A 20,739-nucleotide genomic window follows, 5' to 3' on the forward strand; every position below is an offset into this window, starting at 1 on the left:
CCTGTCAGGTGTATGTTATGTCAGTGTACACGGTGACTGCAGCCCTCACACACAGCACAGCAGTCTCCTCTCCTGTCAGGTGTATGTTATGTCAGTGTACACGGTGACTGCAGCCCTCACACACAGCACAGCCGCCTCCTCTCCTGTCAGGTGTATGTTATGTCAGTGTACACGGTGACTGCAGCATTCACACACAGCACAGCCGTCTCCTCTCCTGTCAGGTGTATGTTATGTCAGTGTACACGGTGACTGCAGCCCTCACACACAGCACAGCCGTCTCCTCTCCTGTCAGGTGTATGTTATGTCAGTGTACACAGTGACTGCAGCCCTCACACACAGCACAGCCGTCTCCTCTCCTGTCAGGTGTATGTTATGTCAGTGTACACGGTGACTACAGCCCTCACACACAGCACAGCCGTCTCCTCTCCTGTCAGGCGTATGTTATGTCAGTGTACACGGTGACTGCAGCCCTCACACACAGCTCAGCCGTCTCCTCTCCTGTCAGGTGTATGTTATGTCAGTGTACACGGTGACTGCAGCCCTCACACACAGCACAGCCGTCTCCTCTCCTGTCAGGCGTATGTTATGTCAGTGTACACGGTGACTGCAGCCCTCACACACAGCACAGCCATCTCCTCTCCTGTCAGGTGTATGTTATGTCAGTGTACACGGTGACTGCAGCCCTCACACACAGCACAGCCGTCTCCTCTCCTGTCAGGCGTATGTTATGTCAGTGTACACGGTGACTGCAGCCCTCACACACAGCTCAGCCGTCTCCTCTCCTGTCAGGTGTATGTTATGTCAGTGTACACGGTGACTGCAGCCATCACACACAGCTCAGCCGCCTCCTCTCCTGTCAGGTGTATGTTATGTCAGTGTACACGGTGTCTGCAGCACTCACACACAGCACAGCCGTCTCCTCTCCTGTCAGGTGTATGTTATGTCAGTGTACACGGTGTCTGCAGCACTCACACACAGCACAGCCGTCTCCTCTCCTGTCAGGTGTATGTTATGTCAGTGTACACGGTGACTGCAGCCCTCACATACAGCACAGCCGTCTCCTCTCCTGTCAGGTGTATGTTATGTCAGTGTACACGGTGACTGCAGCCATCACACACAGCTCAGCCGCCTCCTCTCCTGTCAGGTGTATGTTATGTCAGTGTACACGGTGACTGCAGTCCTCACACACAGCTCAGCCGCCTCCTCTCCTGTCAGGTGTATGTTATGTCAGTGTACACGGTGACTGCAGCCCTCACACACAGCACAGCCGTCTCCTCTCCTGTCAGGGGTATTAATGTTTTGGCTGACTGTCTCCACAGCGGCCTCGTCATGTGACTGCCGCAAAGCGCGGGGAACTGCTGCGGAGAATGACGGCGTTCACCGGGTTAATAATAGGCGAAGTCTCAGCCAGTGGAGGACTCGCGCACCCGCCTCCTGCTGCTGAAACTACAACTCCCACAATGCTCAGGGAGCAGACGTCACGTGGTGCCGGAAGTGGGGTGACCTTGCTGGACGTACAATATGACAGCTATGTTACTGGCCGTTGTGTCCCGAGGAGTCCTCCGTCATATCGGCCGGGGGTAAGTGACTGCCGGTACCTGGGCAGGAAGGTCGCCGAGGAGTCGCTGTCTGCTCATTGTGTGACCCACAGATAGTGTACAGTGGTACAGCCCGTGTGATGTGTGATGTGGACTGTACCATCGTCCTGAGGGTGGTGATGAGATTTGTAGAGCCCTTATTACTTACCCCTGTAATTATATATTGGCTGATCCGCGAGTGTACAGCGTGTACGGAGGGGCAAACCAATATACAGCGTGTACGGAGGAGCAAACCAATATACAGCGCGTACGGAGGACCAATATATAGCGCGTACGGAGGGGCAAACCAATATACAGCGCGTATGGAGGACCAATATATAGTGCGTACGGAAGGGCAAACCAATATACAGCATGTACGGAGGAGCAAACCAATATACAGCGTGTACGGAGGGGCAAACCAATATACAGCGTGTACGGAGGAGCAAACCAATATACAGCGCGTACGGAGGGGCAAACCAATATACAGCATGTACGGAGGAGCAAACCAATATACAGCGTGTACGGAGGGGCAAACCAATATACAGCGTGTACGGAGGAGCAAACCAATATACAGCGCGTACGGAGGACCAATATATAGCGCGTACGGAGGGGCAAACCAATATACAGCGTGTACGGAGGAGCAAACCAATATACAGCGTGTACGGAGGAGCAAACCAATATACAGCGCGTACGGAGGACCAATATATAGCGCGTACGGAGGGGCAAACCAATATACAGCGCGTACGAAGGACCAATATATAGTGCGTACGGAGGGGCAAACCAATATACAGCATGTACGGAGGAGCAAACCAATATACAGCGTGTACGGAGGGGCAAACCAATATACAGCGTGTACGGAGGAGCAAACCAATATACAGCGCGTACGGAGGGGCAAACCAATATACAGCATGTACGGAGGAGCAAACCAATATACAGCATGTACGGAGGAGCAAACCAATATACAGCGTGTACGGAGGGGCAAACCAATATACAGCGTGTACGGAGGAGCAAACCAATATACAGCGCGTACGGAGGACCAATATATAGCGCGTACGGAGGGGCAAACCAATATACAGCGTGTACGGAGGAGCAAACCAATATACAGCGCGTACGGAGGACCAATATATAGCGCGTACGGAGGGGCAAACCAATATACAGCGCGTACGGAGGACCAATATATAGTGCGTACGGAGGGGCAAACCAATATACAGCATGTACGGAGGAGCAAACCAATATACAGCGCGTACGGAGGACCAATATATAGCGTGTACGGACGGGCAAACCAATATACAGCGTGTACGGAGGACCAATATATAGCGTGTACGGAGGGGCAAACCAATATACAGCGTGTACGGAGGAGCAAACCAATATACAGCGCGTACGGAGGACCAATATATAGTGCGTACGGAGGGGCAAACCAATATACAGCATGTACGGAGGGGCAAACCAATATACAGCGTGTACGGAGGGGCAAACCAATATACAGCGTGTACGGAGGGAACAATATACAACGTGTATGGAGGGGCAAACCAATATACAGCGTGTACGGAGGAACAATATATAGCACGTACGGAGGGGAGGACCAATATACAGCGTGTACGGAGAACCAATATATAGTGCGTACGGAGGGGCAAACCAATATACAGCGTGTACGGAGAACCAATATATAGTGCGTACGGAGGGGCAAACCAATATACAGCGTGTACAGAGGACCAATATATAGCGCGTACGGAGGGGCAAACCAATATACAGCGTGTACGGAGGACAAATATATAGCGCGTACGGGGGGGCAAACCAATATACAGCGTGTACGGAGAACCAATATATAGTGCGTACGGAGGGGCAAACAAATATACAGCGTGTACAGAGGACCAATATATAGCGCGTACGGGGGGGCAAACCAATATACAGCGTGTACGGAGGAGCAAACCAATATACAGCGCGTACGGAGGGGCAAACCAATATACAGCGCGTACGGAGGGGCAAACCAATATACAGCGCGTACGGAGGGGCAAACCAATATACAGCGCGTACGGAGGGGCAAACCAATATACAGCGCGTACGGAGGGGCAAACCAATATACAGCGTTTACGGAGGAGCAAACCAATATACAGCGTGTACGGAGGGGCAAACCAATATACAGCGTGTACGGAGGGGCAAACCAATATACAGCGTGTACGGAGGAGCAAACCAATATACAGAGTGTACGGAGGACCAATATACAAGCGCGTACGGAGGGGCAAACCAATATACAGCGCGTACAGAGGAGCAAACCAATATACAGCGCGTACGGAGGAGCAAACCAATATACAGCGCGTACGGAGGGGCAAACCAATATACAGCGCATACGGAGGAGCAATATACAGAGTGTACGGAGGACCAATATACAGCACGTACGGAGGGGCAAACCAATATACAGCGCATACGGAGGAGCAAACCAATATACAGCGCGTACGGAGGGGCAAACCAATATACAGCGTGTACGGAGGACCAATATATAGCGCTTACGGAGGGGCAGACCAATATACAGCGCGTACGGAGGACCAATATATAGCGCGTACGGAAGGGCAAACCAATATACAGCGTGTACGGAGGAGCAATCCAATATATAGCGCGTACGGAGGACCAATATATAGCGCGTACGGAGGAGCAATCCAATATATAGCGCGTACGGAGGACCAATATATAGCGCGTACGGAGGGGCAAACCAATATACAGCGTGTATGGAGGACCAATATATAGTGCGTACGGAGGGGCAAACTAATATACAGCGTGTACAGAGGACCAATATATAGCGCGTACGGAAGGGCAAACCAATATACAGCGTGTACGGAGGAGCAAGCCAATATACAACGTGTACGGAGGACCAATATACAGTGCGTACGGAGGGGCAAACCAATATACAGTGCGTACGGAGGGGCAAACCAATATACAGTGCGTACGGAGGGGCAAACCAATATACAGCGCGTACGGAGGGGCAAACCAATATACAGCGTGTACGGAGGAGCAAACCAATATACAGCGTGTACGGAGGAACAATATACAGCGTGTACGGAGGACCAATATATAGCGCGTACGGAGGGGCAAACCAATATACAGCGTGTATGGAGGACCAATATACAGTGCGTACGGAGGGGCCAATATACAGCGTGTATAGAGGACCAATATACAGCGCGTACGGAGGGGCAAACCAATATACAGCGTGTGCGGAGTAGCAAACCAATATACAGCGTGTACGGAGGAACAATATACAGCGTGTACGGAGGACCAATATATAGCGCGTACGGAGGGGCAAACCAATATACAGCGTGTACGGAGGGGCAAACCAATATACAGCGTGTATGGAGGACCAATATACAGCGCGTACGGAGGGGCCAATATACAGCGCATACGGAGGGACAAACCAATATACAGCGCGTACGGAGGGACAAACCAATATACAGCGCGTACGGAGGGACAAACCAATATACAGCGCGTACGGAGGGACAAACCAATATACAGCGCGTACGGAGGGGCAAACCAATATACAGCGCGTACGGAGGGGCAAACCAATATACAGCGCGTGCGGAGGGGCAAAACAGTATACAGCGTGTACAGAGGGGCAAAACAGTATACAGCGCAAACGGAGGAACAATATACAGCGTGTACGGAGGGGCAAACCAGTATACAGCGCAAACGGATGAACAATATACTGCGTGTACGGAGGGGCAAACCAGTATACAGCAAGTACGGGGGAACAATATACAGCATTTACGGAGGGGCAAACCAATATACAACGCGTACGGGGGAACAATATACAGCGTGTACGGAGGGGCAAACCCATATACAGCGCGTATGGAGTGGCAAACCAATATACAGCGTGTACGGGGGAACAATATACAGCGCGTACGGAGAAACGATATACTGCGTGTATGGAGGGGCAAACCAGTATACAACGTGTACGGAGGGGGGACCAATGTACAGCGTGTACGGAGGGGGGACCAATGTACAGCGTGTACGGAGGGGGGACCAATGTACAGCGTGTACGGAGGGGGGACCAATGTACAGCGTGTACGGAGGGGCAAACCAATATACAGCGTGTACGGAGGGGCAAACCAATATACAGCGTGTACGGAGGGGCAAACCAATATACAGCGTGTACGGAGGGGCAAACCAATATACAGCGTGTACGGAGGGGCAAACCAATATACAGCGCGTACGGAGGGGCAAACCAATATACAGCGCGTGCGGAGGGGCAAACCAATATACAGCGCGTGCGGAGGGGCAAACCAATATACAGCGCGTGCGGAGGGGCAAACCAATATACAGCGCGTGCGGAGGGGCAAACCAATATACAGCGCGTGCGGAGGGGCAAACCAATATACAGCGCGTGCGGAGGGGCAAACCAATATACAACGCGTGCGGAGGGGCAAACCAATATACAGCGCGTGCGGAGGGGCAAACCAATATACAGCGCGTGCGGAGGGGCAAACCAATATACAGCGCGTGCGGAGGGGCAAACCAATATACAGCGCGTGCGGAGGGGCAAACCAATATACAGCGCGTGCGGAGGGGCAAACCAATATACAGCGCGTACGGAGGGGCAAACCAATATACAGCGCAAACGGAGGAACAATATACAGCGTGTACGGAGGGGAAAACCAATATACAGCGCGTACGGAGGGGCAAACCAATATACAGCGTGTACGGAGGGGCAAACCAGTATACAGCGCAACCGGAGGAACAATATACTGCGTGTACGGAGGGGCAAACCAGTATACAGCAAGTACGGGGGAACAATATACAGCGTGTACGGAGGGGCAAACCAATATACAGCGCGTATGGAGTGGCAAACCAATATACAGCGTGTACGGGGGAACAATATACAGCGCGTATGGAGAAACGATATACTGCGTGTATGGAGGGGCAAACCAGTATACAACGTGTACGGAGGGGGGACCAATGTACAGCGTGTACGGAGGGGGGACCAATGTACAGCGTGTACGGAGGGGGGACCAATGTACAGCGTGTACGGAGGGGGGACCAATGTACAGCGTGTACGGAGGGGGGACCAATGTACAGCGTGTACGGAGGGGGGACCAATGTACAGCGTGTACGGAGGGGGGACCAATGTACAGCGTGTACGGAGGGGGGACCAATGTACAGCGTGTACGGAGGGGGGACCAATGTACAGCGTGTACGGAGGGGGGACCAATGTACAGCGTGTACGGAGGGGGGACCAATGTACAGCGTGTACGGAGGGGGGACCAATGTACAGCGTGTACGGAGGGGGGACCAATGTACAGCGTGTACGGAGGGGGGACCAATGTACAGCGTGTACGGAGGGGGGACCAATGTACAGCGTGTACGGAGGGGGGACCAATGTACAGCGCGTACGGAGGGGCAAACCAATATACAGCGCGTGCGGAGGGGCAAACCAATATACAGCGCGTGCGGAGGGGCAAACCAATATACAGCGCGTGCGGAGGGGCAAACCAATATACAGCGCGTACGGAGGGGCAAACCAATATACAGCGCGTACGGAGGGGCAAACCAATATACAGCGCGTACGGAGGGGCAAACCAATATACAGCGCAAACGGAGGAACAATATACAGCGTGTACGGAGGGGAAAACCAATATACAGCGCGTACGGAGGGGCAAACCAATATACAGCGTGTACGGAGGGGCAAACCAGTATACAGCGCAACCGGAGGAACAATATACTGCGTGTACGGAGGGGCAAACCAGTATACAGCAAGTACGGGGGAACAATATACAGCGTGTACGGAGGGGCAAACCAATATACAGCGCGTATGGAGTGGCAAACCAATATACAGCGTGTACGGGGGAACAATATACAGCGCGTACGGAGGGGCAAACCAGTATACAACGTGTACGGAGGGGGGACCAATATACAGCGCGTATGGAGTGGCAAACCAATATACAGCGTGTACGGGGGAACAATATACAGCGCGTGCGGAGGGGCAAACCAATATACAGCGCGTACGGAGGGGAAAACCAATATACAGCGCGTACGGAGGGGCAAACCAATATACAGCGTGTACGGAGGGGCAAACCAGTATACAGCGCAACCGGAGGAACAATATACTGCGTGTACGGAGGGGCAAACCAGTATACAGCAAGTACGGGGGAACAATATACAGCGTGTACGGAGGGGCAAACCAATATACAGCGCGTATGGAGTGGCAAACTAATATACAGCGTGTACGGGGGAACAATATACAGCGCGTACGGAGAAACGATATACTGCGTGTACGGAGGGGCAAACCAGTATACAACGTGTACGGAGGGGGGACCAATGTACAGCGTGTACGGAGAGGGGACCAATGTACAGCGTGTACGGAGAGGGGACCAATGTACAGCGTGTACGGAGGTGCAAACCAATGTACAGCGTGTACGGAGGGGCAAACCAATAAACAACGTGTACGGGGGAACAATATACAGCGTGCAGGGAGGTGCAAACCAATATACAGCGTGTCCGGGGGACCAATATACAGCGTGTACGGAGGGGGACCAATATACCGCGCGTATGGAGGGGCAAACCAATATACAGAGTGTATGGGGGAACAATGTACAGCACGTGCGGAGGGGCAAACCAATATACAGCGCGTACGATGGAACAATCCAATATACAGCGTGTACGGAGGGACAAACCAATATACAGCATGTGCGGGGGAACAATATACAGCGCGTACGGGGGAACAATCAAATATACATCGTGTACGGAGGGCAATCCAATATACAGCGCGTACGAGGGAACAATCCAATATACAGCGTGTACGGAGGGGCAAACAAATATACAGCGTGTACGGAGGGGCAATCCAATATCCAGCGTGTACGGGGGAACGGTCCAATATACAGCGCGTACGGGGGGGACAGTCCAATATACAGCACATACGGGGGGGGGGGATCAGTCCAATATACAGCACGTACGGGGGACGACAGTCCAATATACAGCACGTACGGGGGACGACAGTCCAATGTACAGCACGTACGAGGGGGATCAGTCCAATATACATTGCGTACGGGGGGGATCAGTCCAATATACAGCATGTACGGGGGGGATCAGTCCAATATACAGCACGTACGGGGGGGAACAGTCCAATATACAGCGCGTCCAGGGGGGGACAGTCCAATATACAGCGTGTACGGGGGGGATCAGTCCAATATACAGCATGTACGGGGAACGACAGTCGAATATACTGCACGTATGGGGGGGAACAGTCCAATATGCAGCACGTATGGGGGACGACAGTCCAATATACAGCGCGTACGGAGGGGGGACAGTCCAATATACAGCGAGTACGGAGGGGAAAACCAATATACAGCGCGTACGGGGGGGGAACAGTCCAATATACAGCGCATACGGGGGGAGCAGTCCAATATACAGCACTTACGGGGGAACAGTTCAATATACAGCTTGTACGGAGGGGCAAACCAATATACAGCTTGTACGGAGGGGCAAACCAATATACAGCGCGTATGGAGGGGAAAACCAATATACAGCATGTACGGAGGGGCAAACCAATATACAGCGTGTACGGAGGGGCAAACCATTATACAGCGTGTATGGGGGAACAATCCAATATACAGCGCGTACGGGGGGGAACAGTCCAATATACAGTGCATACGGGGGGGAACAGTCCAATATACAGCACGTACGGGGGGGAATAATCCAATATACAGCGGGGGGGGGGGGACAGTCCAATATACAGAGGCTTGTAAAAGTATTCACCCCCTTGGCTTTTTTACCTATTTTGTTACATTACAACCTGTGTTTAAATACTTTTTGTGAGGACACGGCTCTTCTTCTTAATTGTGCCAGACATATTCAGTAAGCCGGGAGCCGTATGCTTTTATCTTCAGGTGACTTTTGCATTGGTGTTCTTCTTCTTTGGTTGATAACACAGACTATTGTTTGAATAATCCTGAATGTTGACACTTGAGTTGAGATGTCCTGTAACATATTGTCTGCAAATCTTGCAAGATAGAGACATGGAGCAATACTGTGATAATATGCTGATTACGTATTATACCAAATCATGCAAGTTGATTAAATGCTCAAACAATGAGTCATGAGCTCTTTCCACCTTGATCCCTGACCCTTGACCTGTGAATGATGGCTGCAAGGAAAACTGTGATCTATAAAAATGGGTCTCTGCCTTTATTCTGGGTCATTCTACAGCATGTCAGCTTAGGGGATTTCGGCCCCCAGCTGGGGGAATACAGATCGTCTTCATTGACCATTGCTGAACCCTCAGAGACGTCTTGAAGAATCCAGGTTGGGACAGTCAGGTCACCTGGCCCCAGACTTCACTGCCCTCGGCTAGTTTCCTAAGGTTGTCGTTACCTTCTCTCTTTGGGGGCCCGCCAAAATCGGCGGGCCACTGGTGGGGGTAGTCGGCCCTAGAAGCCCCGAAAACGCAGCTACTCTATTCTTGGCGGGCCAGCGGAATCCGGATAAGGACTGTGTAATGTTGCACCACGTGAGTAATTACTGGGACTGTTCTGTGTTTGTCACTTTGTGGTTCAATAGTATTGCCGCACTGTTTTACCTGCACCCTATGTTGTCTGAGTAGCGTTACGCCCACGGGAGATCCCAGGTCTTCACACTTTTGTAATCCGATTTGTGGGATGCATCAGCACTAGTGATGAGCGAGCGTTAGACAGCTGTCTAACAGATGTGACACATGCAACCGCGGCCGCTGCAACTGAAATGCCTAGCACGCCGAAACTGCTCGTCAAGTATCCGAGCGTGCTCGTTTAAAGGGTTAAATGAGCACGCTCGCTCATCTCTAATCAGCACTAAATAGAGTAAGTTGGTGAAGTAAAGTGAGAAAAATATAGGCATAAATTACATTTATGGGATCGAATAACTAAAAATTGTCATGTGCATATGTATTCACCCCTTTTGCTATGAAGCCCCTAAAAATTTCTGGTGCAAGCAGTTCCCTTCATAAGTCCCATGCTTAGTGATAGATTGCATACAGGTGGAGTGGATTTCCTAAGTGTCACATGTCTGTCAGGATATACACTTTACCTTGTCTGAAAGGCTACACCGCCGTGAAGGCCAAGGAGATCTCCAGAGGCCGCCGTGAAGGCCAAGGAGATCTCCAGAGGCCGCCGTGAAGGCCAAGGAGATCTCCAGAGGCCGCCGTGAAGGCCAAGGAGATCTCCAGAGGCCGCCGTGAAGGCCAAGGAGATCGCCAAACAAGTCAGGGACAAAGTTGTTGAGAAGCACAAGTCAGGGTTGGGTTATAAGGAAATCTCTCAATCTCTGATGATCCCCCGGAGCACCATCAAATCCATTATCATCAAGTTGAAAGAACATGGTACCACGACAAACCTGCCAAGAAGAGGGCGCCCACCAAAACACTCAGCCTGGGCAAGGAGGACATTAATTAGAGAGGCAGCACAGAGGTAACCCTGAAGGAGCTGCAGAGTTCCAAAGCAGAGACTGGAGTATCTGTCCATACGACCACAATAAGCCGTACACTCCATAGAGGTGGCCTTTATAGAAGAGTGGGCGGAAAAAAGCCTTTACTTCAACACACAAAAATTGTAAGGCTCATTTTGAGTTTGCAAAAAGGCATGCGGGAGACTCCCCAAATGTATGGAGGAAGGTGCTGTGGTCACATGAGACCAAAATTGAACTTTTTTGCTACCAAGGTAAATACTATGTCTGGCGCCAAACCCAAACAGCTCATCACCTCAAGAACACCAACCCCACAGTGAAACGTGGTGGCAGCATCATGCTGTGGGGATGTTTTTCGGCAGCAGAGACAGTGAAAATGGTCCAAGTCGAGGGAAAGATGGATGGTGCGAAATACAGGGATATTCTTGAGCAAAACCTGTTTGTCTGTCAGTGATTTGAGACTGGGACGGAGGTTCACCTTCCAACAAGACAATGACCAAAAGCAGACTGCTAAAGCAGCACTCGAGAGGTTTAATGGGAAACGTGTAAATGTTCTGGAGCGGCAGAGTCACGGCCCAGACCTTAGTCCAATGGAGAATCTGTGGTCAGACGTGAAGATTGCTGATCACCAGAGGAAACCATCTAACTTGAAGGAGCTCATGCTGTTTTGCCTTGAGGAATGGGCAAAAATCCTGGTGGAAAGCTCATAGAGACTTATCCAAAACAACTTGCAGCTGTAACTGGAGGCTCTACAAAGTACTGACTTTAGGGGGTGAATAGTTATGCTCACTGAAGTTTTCAGTTGTTTTGTCCTACTTGTCGTTTGCTTCACAATAAACAGAAAACCAAATGTTCACAGTTGTCGGCATCTTCTGTACATGAACTGATGCAAATACTAAAAAACCACAGTGAAATTCCAGGTTCAGGTAGCAAAACATGAAAAATACCTGGGGGAGGAGGGGTTAGGGTTCGGCTTTGCAGCGCTGGGGTTCTGGATTCAAATCCCACCAAGGACAACATCTGCAAGGAGTGTTTATCTTCTCCCCTTGTTTACGTGGGTTTCCTCCAGGCCTTCCGGTTTCATCCCACACTCTAAATACATACTGATAGGGAATGTAGATTGTGAGCCCCAATGGGGACAGAACCCAATATCTATAAATCGCTGTGAAATTAATTAATGGAGCTTTATAAGTGAGTAAAATCAATAAGGGTGGGGTGGTGAATACTTTTGCAAGCAACTGTACGACGTGCACGGGGAACAATTCAATATACAGGGGGGCCGATATACTGTGTGTATTCGGGGCCAGCGCCCTGCGTGTGCGGGAGAAGGGGAGGAGCGCTGCTGACCGCTTGTGGACAGCAGAATCACCGCTGACCTCCAGTAAACAGGGCACACACAGTATGTTGCGGGGCAGTCGGCAGAACCGGTGATATTTAGGAGTATAGGGGTGCTGCTCACCTGGTGAGGGGAAAGCACACAGACCTCTGGCATCGGCCCAGCAAGCTGTCAGGCCCGTGGAACTATGAAGACTTAGATTGCCTGCTGTTCACATTGCTGTTTTCCATCAATGGAGGACACTGTGGAAGCCACAGAAGCAGGAGAATAGAAGATGTAATGTGAACAGTCTCCAGTTACAGTTCAGGATGTTCACAGCAGGGAGTGGGTAAAATGGCAGCAGGTGCAGGCTTCAGTAATGGTCCAGGCGGTAGACTGCACGGGATGAGTTATCCGGCTGGAAGACGAAGAGTTCACAGAAGTCTGAGAAGACAGTAGGAACCAAGGACTTAGATGAAGTCTGAGTTCACACAGTTCTGGATTAACACTCAGACATGGGTGTGTCCAAACAGAAGGCCTAAGGAGATGATGCCTTGAAGACTCGCCTGGCAACTTGTAAAACTCGAGGTGGAGCATAGCAGAGAACAGCGGCCATTGGGGATGAAGGCAGTGCTGCCAAGCTGAGACAGGTGCGTGACAGTCTTCAAGACCCAGGACAGAGTGTATCTGGAAACACGGTGACAAGGAGTCATCTCATACACCCGTGGTGGTACAGGAGGATGGGTGGGGATGGGGAGTCCCCTCATAAACCCGCGGCCTTACAGCAGGACTGCAGGTGTCGGGGGTCTTCTCGTAGACTCAAATCAGGACTGCAGGTGATGAGGGTTCTCTCGTAGACACGTAATAGTACAGCAGGATTGGAGGTGACGAGGTGGTCCTCTCATAGACCCACTGCCGTATAGCAGGACTGGTGGTGGCGGGGGTACCCTCGTAAACCCACGGACGTACAGCAGTATTGCAGGTGTTAAGGGTCTTCTCTTAGACCCATAGCTGGACTGCAGGTGATGAGGGTCCGCTTGTAGACCCGCAATGGTACAGCAGGACTAGAGGTGGTGGTGGGGGGTCCCATCGTATACCCACAGCAGGACTTTAGGTCATGGGGGACCTTTGGTAGATCTGAGGCCGCACAGCAGGATTAGAAGTGGCGGGGGTCCTCTCATAGATCTACAGCAGGACTTCATGTGATGGTGATGGGGGTCCTTCTTGCAGACCCACAGTGGTACCCACCCCAATATATATATATAATGGGAGTACATACGGGGCATGTATCCGGGGTGAGGTATGTCTGAGGTGTGTGCGGGTGAAAGGGGGGGCACATTATTATTACACCCCATTATTCCTTGTTACTGTCACGGGTGTGACAGACAGTCGCCCTGCAGTTGGTTGCAGTAGATCTCTTCGTTTGGCATTACAGACACCTTCTTAGAAGCTGTCTCTCTAGGACCCAGCAGCTACCTTCCTCTGGCTCATTAACACAGTGGCCTGGGTGTATAAATACCTGGTGTTTTCTAGAGGGAGGTGCCGGCAATACTCATATGACCCCTTGTGAAGGCTTTGAGCAAGTGCAGTACTTCTTCCTCTCTGGTGTTAAGAGGACGTGTGTTCATCTCTCTTGACTAGCGCTCATTCCTTCCCTTCCTTAGCCAGGGCCAAACTCCAGGGAAAGACAGGGCGAGGTTTGCGTGCGGCGATTGGTGAGGAACCAATATAGGGACGTTAGTGGAGACAGGGTGATATAGGTCAGCCTAGGAGGTCTCCACTACCCCCTTTCCCTAGAGTCTGGGCCTCCTTCCCATCGTGCTGCACTTAGTCTTTCCTACATCCTTGCTTGACAGTTACTCTGTGAGTTGTGAGATCTGGGTGACACAGATGAGATGCCAGTGGTGTCCATTCTTAACCCTTTATGGAGTGTGGGCTTTTTCAGGGGTCCCTCCATATTCCACGCAGGACAGAGATGTGTGACCTCAGGATTGGGCAGAGCTGCTCTACGGGAGCAGCACACGCTTCTGGCAAGCCTGGAACAATATATCTGGGTGGGTGTTGTCCGTGTAATTTATGGGGGGGTGAATATTTCATTATACTGTACTTAGTGTCTCCCTGTGGGGTCATAGCTCTGTATCTGACGGATCTATGTGTATTACACAGGACCCAGGCTGGATGTGTCCGAGGGTACGCCCAATCTGCAGAGGTAATCACTGTCCTGCACCAGTCTGTGCCCCCCATCCCACTTGTGATACTTATCTTGTGTATTTCAATGTTTTCTTCAGACTGTTTTGGATAAAGATGGCGTGTCCGCCTCTGCGACCTCCTCCGGACATGTCTACGTGGCACAGAAGAGCTCTCCAGTAAGTTGTACTCCAATGATTGACTCATATATTTGCCACCCCTTGTTCTCTTGTGTATGAGGTGTCACAGTGAGTAGAGCCCATTTACAGTGTAGGAGAGCAAGTGTGAAGTGTCTACAGTGCAAGGACTGATACACCTGAGTATATAGTACTGCCAGGTGTAGTGTGTACAGTGGGAGCAGTCATACACCTGGGTATATAGTATTGGTGGGTGTAGTGTGTACAGTGGGAGCAGTCATACACCTGGGTATATAGTACTGCCGGGTGTAGTGTGTACAGTGCAAGCAGTCATACACCTGGGTATATAGTATTGGTGGGTGTAGTGTGTACAGTGCAAGCAGTCATACACCTGGGTATATAGTACTGCCGGGTGTAGTGTCTACAGTGCAAGGACTGATACACCTGAGTATATAGTATTGGTGGGTGTAGTGTCTACAGTGCAAGGAGTGATACTCCTGAGTATATAGTACTGCTGGGTGTAGTGTGTACAGTGGGAGCAGTCATACACCTGGGTATATAGTACTGCCGGGTGTAGTGTGTACAATGGGAGCAGTCATACACCTGGGTATATAGTACTGCCGGGTGTAGTTTGTACAGTGCGAGCAGTCATACACCTGGGTATATAGTACTGCCGGGTGTAGTGTGTACAGTGGGAGCAGTCATACACCTGGGTATATAGTACTGCCGGGTGTAGTGTGTACAGTAGGAGCAGTCATACACCTGGGTATATAGTACTGCTGGGTGTAGTGTGTACAGTGGGAGCAGTCATACACCTGGGTATATAGTATTGGTGGGTGTAGTGTGTACAGTGCAAGCAGTCATACACCTAGGTATATAGTACTGCCGGGTGTAGTGTGTACAGTGGGAGCAGTCATACACCTGAGTATATAGTACTGCCGGGTGTAGTGTGTACAGTGGGAGCAGTCATACACCTGGGTATATAGTACTGCTGGGTGTAGTGTGTACAGTGGGAGCAGTCATACACCTGAGTATATAGTATTGGTGGGTGTAGTGTGTACAGTGGGAGCAATCATACACCTGGGTATATAGTACTACCGGGTGTAGTGTGTACAGTGGGAGAAGTCATACACCTGGGTATATAGTACTACCGGGTGTAGTGTGTACAGTGGGAGCAGTCATACACCTGGGTATATAGTACTACCGGGTGTAGTGTGTACAGTGGGAGCAGTCATACACCTGGGTATATAGTACTGCCGGGTGTAGTGTGTACAGTGGGAGCAGTCATACACCTGGGTATATAGTACTGCTGGGTGTAGTGTGTACAGTGGGAGCAGTCATACACCTGGGTATATAGTATTGGTGGGTGTAGTGTGTACAGTGCAAGCAGTCATACACCTGGGTATATAGTACTGCCGGGTGTAGTGTGTACAGTGGGAGCAGTCATACACCTGGGTATATAGTACTGCCGGGTGTAGTTTGTACAGTGGGAGAAGTCATGCACCTGGGTATATAGTACTGCCGGGTGTAGTGTGTACAGTGGGAGCAGTCATACACCTGGGCATATAGTACTGCCGGGTGTAGTGTGTACAGTGGGAGCAGTCATACACCTGAGTATATAGTACTGATGGGTGTAGTGTGTACAGTTTGAGCAGTCATACACCTGAGTATATAGTATTGGTGGGTGTAGTGTGTACAGTGGGAGCAATCATACACCTGGGTATATAGTACTACCGGGTGTAGTGTGTACAGTGGGAGCAGTCATACACCTGGGTATATAGTACTGCCGGGTGTAGTGTGTACAGTGGGAGCAGTCATACACCTGGGTATATAGTACTGCTGGGTGTAGTGTGTACAGTGGGAGCAGTCATACACCTGGGTATATAGTATTGGTGGGTGTAGTGTGTACAGTGAGAGCAGTCATACACCTGGGTATATAGTACTGCCGGGTGTAGTGTGTACAGTGCAAGCAGTCATACACCTGGGTATATAGTACTGCCGGATGTAGTGTGTACAGTGGGAGCAGTCATACACCTGGGTATATAGTACTGCCGGGTGTAGTTTGTACAGTGGGAGAAGTCATGCACCTGGGTATATAGTACTGCCGGGTGTAGTGTGTACAGTGGGAGCAGTCATACACCTGGGCATATAGTACTGCCGGGTGTAGTGTGTACAGTGGGAGCAGTCATACACCTGGGTATATAGTATTGGTGGGTGTAGTGTGTACAGTGCGAGCAGTCATACACCTGGGTATATAGTACTGCCGGGTGTAGTGTGTACAGTGGGAGAAGTCATATACCTGAGTATATAGTACTGCTGGGTGTAGTGTGCACAGTAGGGGCAGTCATACACCTGAGTATATAGTACTGCCGGGTGTAGTGTGTACAGTGGGAGCAGTCATACACCTGGGTATATAGTACTGCCGGGTGTAGTGTGTACAGTGGGAGCAGTCATACACCTGAGTATATAGTACTGCTGGGTGTAGTGTGTACAGTGGGAGCAGTCATACACCTGGGTATATAGTACTGCCGGGTGTAGTATGTACAGTGCAAGCAGTCATACACCTGGGTATATAGTACTGCCGGGTGTAGTGTGTACAGTGGGAGCAGTCATACACCTGAGTATATAGTACTGCCGGGTGTAGTGTGTACAGTGGGAGAAGTCATGCACCTGGGTATATAGTACTGCCGGGTGTAGTGTGTACAGTGGGAGTAGTCATACACCTGGGTATATAGTACTGCCGGGTGTAGTGTGTACAGTGGGAGTAGTCATACACCTGGGTATATAGTACTGCCGGGTGTAGTGTGTACAGTGGGAGTAGTCATACACCTGGGTATATAGTACTGCCGGGTGTAGTGTGTACAGTGGGAGCAGTCATACACCTGGGTATATAGTACTGCCTGGTGTAGTGTGTACAGTGGGAGCAGTCATATACCTGAGTATATAGTACTGCTGGGTGTAGTGTGTACAGTGGGAGAAGTCATATACCTGAGTATATAGTACTGCTGGGTGTAGTGTGTACAGTGGGAGTAGTCATACACCTGGGTATATAGTACTGCCGGGTGTAGTGTGTACAGTGGGAGCAGTCATATACCTGAGTATATAGTACTGCCGGGTGTAGTGTGTACAGTGGGAGAAGTCATACACCTGAGTATATAGTACTGCTGGGTGTAGTGTGTACAGTGGGAGCAGTCATACACCTGAGTATATAGTACTGCCGGGTGTAGTGTGTACAGTGGGAGCAGTCATACACCTGGGTATATAGTACTGCCGGGTGTAGTATGTACAGTGCGAGCAGTCATACACCTGAGTATATAGTACTGATGGGTGTAGTGTGTACAGTTTGAGCTGTCATACACCTGAGTATATAGTATTGGTGGGTGTAGTGTGTACAGTGGGAGCAGTCATACACCTGGGTATATAGTACTGCCGGGTGTAGTGTGTACAGTGGGAGAAGTCATACACCTGGGTATATAGTATTGGTGGGTGTAGTGTGTACAGTGGGAGCAGTCATACACCTGAGTATATAGTACTGCTGGGTGTAGTGTGTACAGTGGGAGCAGTCATACACCTGGGTATATAGTACTGCCGGGTGTAGTATGTACAGTGCAAGCAGTCATACACCTGGGTATATAGTACTGCCGGGTGTAGTGTGTACAGTGGGAGCAGTCATACACCTGAGTATATAGTACTGCCGGGTGTAGTGTGTACAGTGGGAGAAGTCATGCACCTGGGTATATAGTACTGCCGGGTGTAGTGTGTACAGTGGGAGTAGTCATACACCTGGGTATATAGTACTGCCGGGTGTAGTGTGTACAGTGGGAGTAGTCATACACCTGGGTATATAGTACTGCCGGGTGTAGTGTGTACAGTGGGAATAGTCATACACCTGGGTATATAGTACTGCCGGGTGTAGTGTGTACAGTGGGAGCAGTCATACACCTGGGTATATAGTACTGCCTGGTGTAGTGTGTACAGTGGGAGCAGTCATATACCTGAGTATATAGTACTGCTGGGTGTAGTGTGTACAGTGGGAGAAGTCATATACCTGAGTATATAGTACTGCTGGGTGTAGTGTGTACAGTGGGAGTAGTCATACACCTGGGTATATAGTACTGCCGGGTGTAGTGTGTACAGTGGGAGCAGTCATACACCTGGGTATATAGTACTGCCGGGTGTAGTGTGTACAGTGGGAGCAGTCATACACCTGGGTATATAGTACTGCTGGGTGTAGTGTGTACAGTGGGAGCAGTCATACACCTGGGTATATAGTATTGGTGGGTGTAGTGTGTACAGTGCGAGCAGTCATACACCTGGGTATATAGTACTGCCGGGTGTAGTGTGTACAGTGGGAGAAGTCATATACCTGAGTATATAGTACTGCTGGGTGTAGTGTGCACAGTAGGGGCAGTCATACACCTGAGTATATAGTACTGCCGGGTGTAGTGTGTACAGTGGGAGCAGTCATACACCTGGGCATATAGTACTGCCGGGTGTAGTGTGTACAGTGGGAGCAGTCATACACCTGAGTATATAGTACTGCTGGGTGTAGTGTGTACAGTGGGAGCAGTCATACACCTGGGTATATAGTACTGCCGGGTGTAGTATGTACAGTGCAAGCAGTCATACACCTGGGTATATAGTACTGCCGGGTGTAGTGTGTACAGTGGGAGCAGTCATACACCTGAGTATATAGTACTGCCGGGTGTAGTGTGTACAGTGGGAGAAGTCATGCACCTGGGTATATAGTACTGCCGGGTGTAGTGTGTACAGTGGGAGTAGTCATACACCTGGGTATATAGTACTGCCGGGTGTAGTGTGTACAGTGGGAGTAGTCATACACCTGGGTATATAGTACTGCCGGGTGTAGTGTGTACAGTGGGAGTAGTCATACACCTGGGTATATAGTACTGCCGTTTGTAGTGTGTACAGTGGGAGCAGTCATACACCTGGGTATATAGTACTGCCTGGTGTAGTGTGTACAGTGGGAGCAGTCATATACCTGAGTATATAGTACTGCTGGGTGTAGTGTGTACAGTGGGAGAAGTCATATACCTGAGTATATAGTACTGCTGGGTGTAGTGTGTACAGTGGGAGTAGTCATACACCTGGGTATATAGTACTGCCGGGTGTAGTGTGTACAGTGGGAGCAGTCATATACCTGAGTATATAGTACTGCCGGGTGTAGTGTGTACAGTGGGAGAAGTCATACACCTGAGTATATAGTACTGCTGGGTGTAGTGTGTACAGTGGGAGCAGTCATACACCTGAGTATATAGTACTGCCGGGTGTAGTGTGTACAGTGGGAGCAGTCATACACCTGGGTATATAGTACTGCCGGGTGTAGTATGTACAGTGCGAGCAGTCATACACCTGAGTATATAGTACTGATGGGTGTAGTGTGTACAGTTTGAGCAGTCATACACCTGAGTATATAGTATTGGTGGGTGTAGTGTGTACAGTGGGAGCAGTCATACACCTGGGTATATAGTACTGCCGGGTGTAGTGTGTACAGTGGGAGAAGTCATACACCTGGGTATATAGTATTGGTGGGTGTAGTGTGTACAGTGGGAGCAGTCATACACCTGAGTATATAGTACTGCTGGGTGTAGTGTGTACAGTGGGAGCAGTCATACACCTGGGTATATAGTACTGCCGGGTGTAGTATGTACAGTGCAAGCAGTCATACACCTGGGTATATAGTACTGCCGGGTGTAGTGTGTACAGTGGGAGCAGTCATACACCTGAGTATATAGTACTGCCGGGTGTAGTGTGTACAGTGGGAGAAGTCATGCACCTGGGTATATAGTACTGCCGGGTGTAGTGTGTACAGTGGGAGTAGTCATACACCTGGGTATATAGTACTGCCGGGTGTAGTGTGTACAGTGGGAGTAGTCATACACCTGGGTATATAGTACTGCCGGGTGTAGTGTGTACAGTGGGAGTAGTCATACACCTGGGTATATAGTACTGCCGGGTGTAGTGTGTACAGTGGGAGCAGTCATACACCTGGGTATATAGTACTGCCTGGTGTAGTGTGTACAGTGGGAGCAGTCATATACCTGAGTATATAGTACTGCTGGGTGTAGTGTGTACAGTGGGAGAA

The 20,739-nt window shown here is 50.4% G+C and overlaps 1 protein-coding gene across 1 annotated transcript in view; it reads left to right on the forward strand.

The window, feature by feature from the left end:
* Positions 1 to 1,454: 1,454 nt before the first annotated feature.
* Positions 1,455 to 20,739, forward strand: part of ACADVL (acyl-CoA dehydrogenase very long chain) — a 46,297-nt gene continuing 27,012 nt past the window's right edge. The window contains exons 1-3 of the mRNA XM_073654629.1: positions 1,455 to 1,580; positions 14,476 to 14,518; positions 14,598 to 14,675. Of these exons, the coding sequence (XP_073510730.1) occupies positions 1,522 to 1,580; positions 14,476 to 14,518; positions 14,598 to 14,675 (180 nt within the window). The 5' untranslated portion in view covers positions 1,455 to 1,521. The remainder of the gene's footprint in view (positions 1,581 to 14,475; positions 14,519 to 14,597; positions 14,676 to 20,739) is intronic.

The sequence above is a fragment of the Phyllobates terribilis genome, unplaced genomic scaffold, assembly GCF_046119375.1.
Source record: "Phyllobates terribilis strain yellow unplaced genomic scaffold, ASM4611937v1 Scaffold_11__3_contigs__length_659146591, whole genome shotgun sequence".
Lineage (NCBI taxonomy): Eukaryota > Metazoa > Chordata > Amphibia > Anura > Dendrobatidae > Phyllobates > Phyllobates terribilis.